Here is a 2,167-nt window from a genome sequence, read left to right as displayed (position 1 = left end):
GATAGGATGATAAGTGGACAAAGTTTCAGGTACATGTAGTTATCTGAAAGGTTTTCAAACTATACTCCGGGTTATAATTAGACTTGAGCTCTTTAAGAGGTAAAAGGCCTTGGAAAAAGAGAAACTATTTAGATTTTTTTTAATACTTTTTTTAAAATTAATTATTAGACAAAAAATCACATTTTTTACATGTGCACACATCCTTCCAGAATTTATTTGCTGTATATTTATTATTGTGGTGTGTTATATATACCATAACTCTGCTTGAGGATACAATATGTGAGTCAACAATATATGTTTAACCTACCCGTTGATTTTGTCGTTGGTGATGGTGTTGGGGGTGAGAGGGTTTGAAGACCAGATGCGCTGGGGACTGGTAGGCCCTGGGTGGCTCATCACAGGGCTGATGGGGCTGACCTGCTGGAGATAGCTCGGCGACTGGTCCTCGATGGTACCCTGTGGACTGTGAGAATTGGACTGTTGCTCTGTCCCAGCTTGGTTTGCTGCTGCAGTAAGGATATGTTGAACCCGTTCTTGCCAATGCTGCACCTGTTGAGAGTCGACTGGCAGCCCCTCTGGGAGCCCCGAAGACTGGTGCTGTGCCACTACACGGGGCTGGATGGTGATCTGCTGGGGACGCTGAGAATCATCTGTGAGGTGAGGCTTAGGACAAATAAAGATATTTTCAAGACAACCAAGAATAAACATAAAACTTGGATACTGTCAGGTCAAATACCACTTAAATGAGCAAGATAGGAAACTAAAATTCTTTTTTTCCAGATAAAACGTAACCTACATTAAGTATACACCGGCCAAACCAGTTGTACAGTATATAAGTGACAAAGCTGGCAACTGATGATGAAGTAGCAGTTTAATTCTAAACCAATAATTTAGTAATATGGTACAAATTAACCACCATTAACCAAATCTGTTTTGCACATTTAATTAGGCTTAACCATTTAATGCATTTTAAAGCATGCTAACCTGCTGCAATATAATGTCATGAGAAGTCTGTGCAGACAACGGCACTTGGTCAAACTGGAAGAATGCTGTCTGCTGTTGAGGGTTACCACTGTTGCTGTATGAGGGACTGGTCATTGGGGTGGAGTTGTTACTGTACTGGGGGGTGGAATACTGACTGGAACAGCCATTGCCGTCCTGAGAGGAGTGGCTGTTACTTGCTCCAGATATCACTGATAAGGTTGAGGGCATGCTTTGTGTTTCTGTGGTAGTGGCTCTGAGTGAAGCTGTGTTGGAGGCTGCAGCAGCGGCTATTATGGCTGTCGCATTAGAGGCCACTGCTGCGATGGCCGTCTGGATCTGCTCGGGCGACTGATTGTGGTGATTCTCCAGGTGGCGTCGTAGAGAGCGTGCATCACAGTAACTCTTCTGGCAGCTGTCAACGTTACACTCGTATGGTTTTTTGTCACGATGAGTCATTAAGTGACCATTTCTGTGGAGATGACAACAAAAACAGTCAGTACTTCATCATTAAATGTTATTATTTCATGGATAGCTACAATTTTGGTCTCTAAACCTAGTCATTGAATATAACAACTTATCAGTACTATTGAATTGTTTAACAAATTCCTGGTTTTCTACTTTCTGATATTTTAGACTTTTAAGCCTGCTTCTGCACTTGAATTTATAATTTTGTGATGTGTTATAAAATTTAACATGCAGTTGTGATAATATTTTTGTATTTTCCACATGTTTTTTTGCATTTTGGAGTATCAGAAAATAGATTAATAAACAATCTGTAATCATAATAATTACCATGCTATCAATTTATGCTCTTAAATGCATAATGTTTGGATGTAATGTATGTTACAAGAATTTGTAATACAAGAGTGTCACAAGATTTTTTACCAAGTTGCCAAATTGGAAAAGCATGATATTGATGTGCCTTCAAACTTGCTGGTAGTGGATCCCGAGAACTGGTAGTGGATCCCGAGAACACTGATTGATCAATGAACTCCAAAACATCTTTTTTTTAAACATCAGTGCAGTATTACACTGTAACTTTTTTGTCATAGAATCTTATAGGATTTTCCCATTTCCTATGAGATTAATGCATATGGTGTGCCTGGAAGGTTTTATTTAGAGAGTCTCAGTCAAGCAAGAAAGAAAACTTTGGGACAAGGTTAATAAATTTTAGTTAAAGAGA

The 2,167-nt window shown here is 39.4% G+C and overlaps 1 protein-coding gene across 1 annotated transcript; it reads right to left on the bottom strand.

Moving 5' to 3' along the window:
- Positions 1–307: 307 nt before the first annotated feature.
- LOC110444434 (pair-rule protein odd-paired-like) lies at positions 308–1,453 on the bottom strand (the record flags this gene model as incomplete). The annotated part of the gene is made up of 2 exons (XM_021488813.1): positions 308–663; positions 985–1,453. Coding segments are annotated over 2 exons (825 nt in total), but the record flags the coding sequence as incomplete, so codon positions are not given.
- Positions 1,454–2,167: the final 714 nt, after the last annotated feature.

The sequence above is a fragment of the Mizuhopecten yessoensis genome, unplaced genomic scaffold (genome assembly GCF_002113885.1).
Source record: "Mizuhopecten yessoensis strain PY_sf001 unplaced genomic scaffold, ASM211388v2 hete_36122830, whole genome shotgun sequence".
Taxonomy (NCBI): Eukaryota; Metazoa; Mollusca; class Bivalvia; order Pectinida; family Pectinidae; genus Mizuhopecten; species Mizuhopecten yessoensis.
Note: the sequence above shows the minus strand (reverse complement) of the source record. Positions and strands in the feature narration are given on the sequence as shown.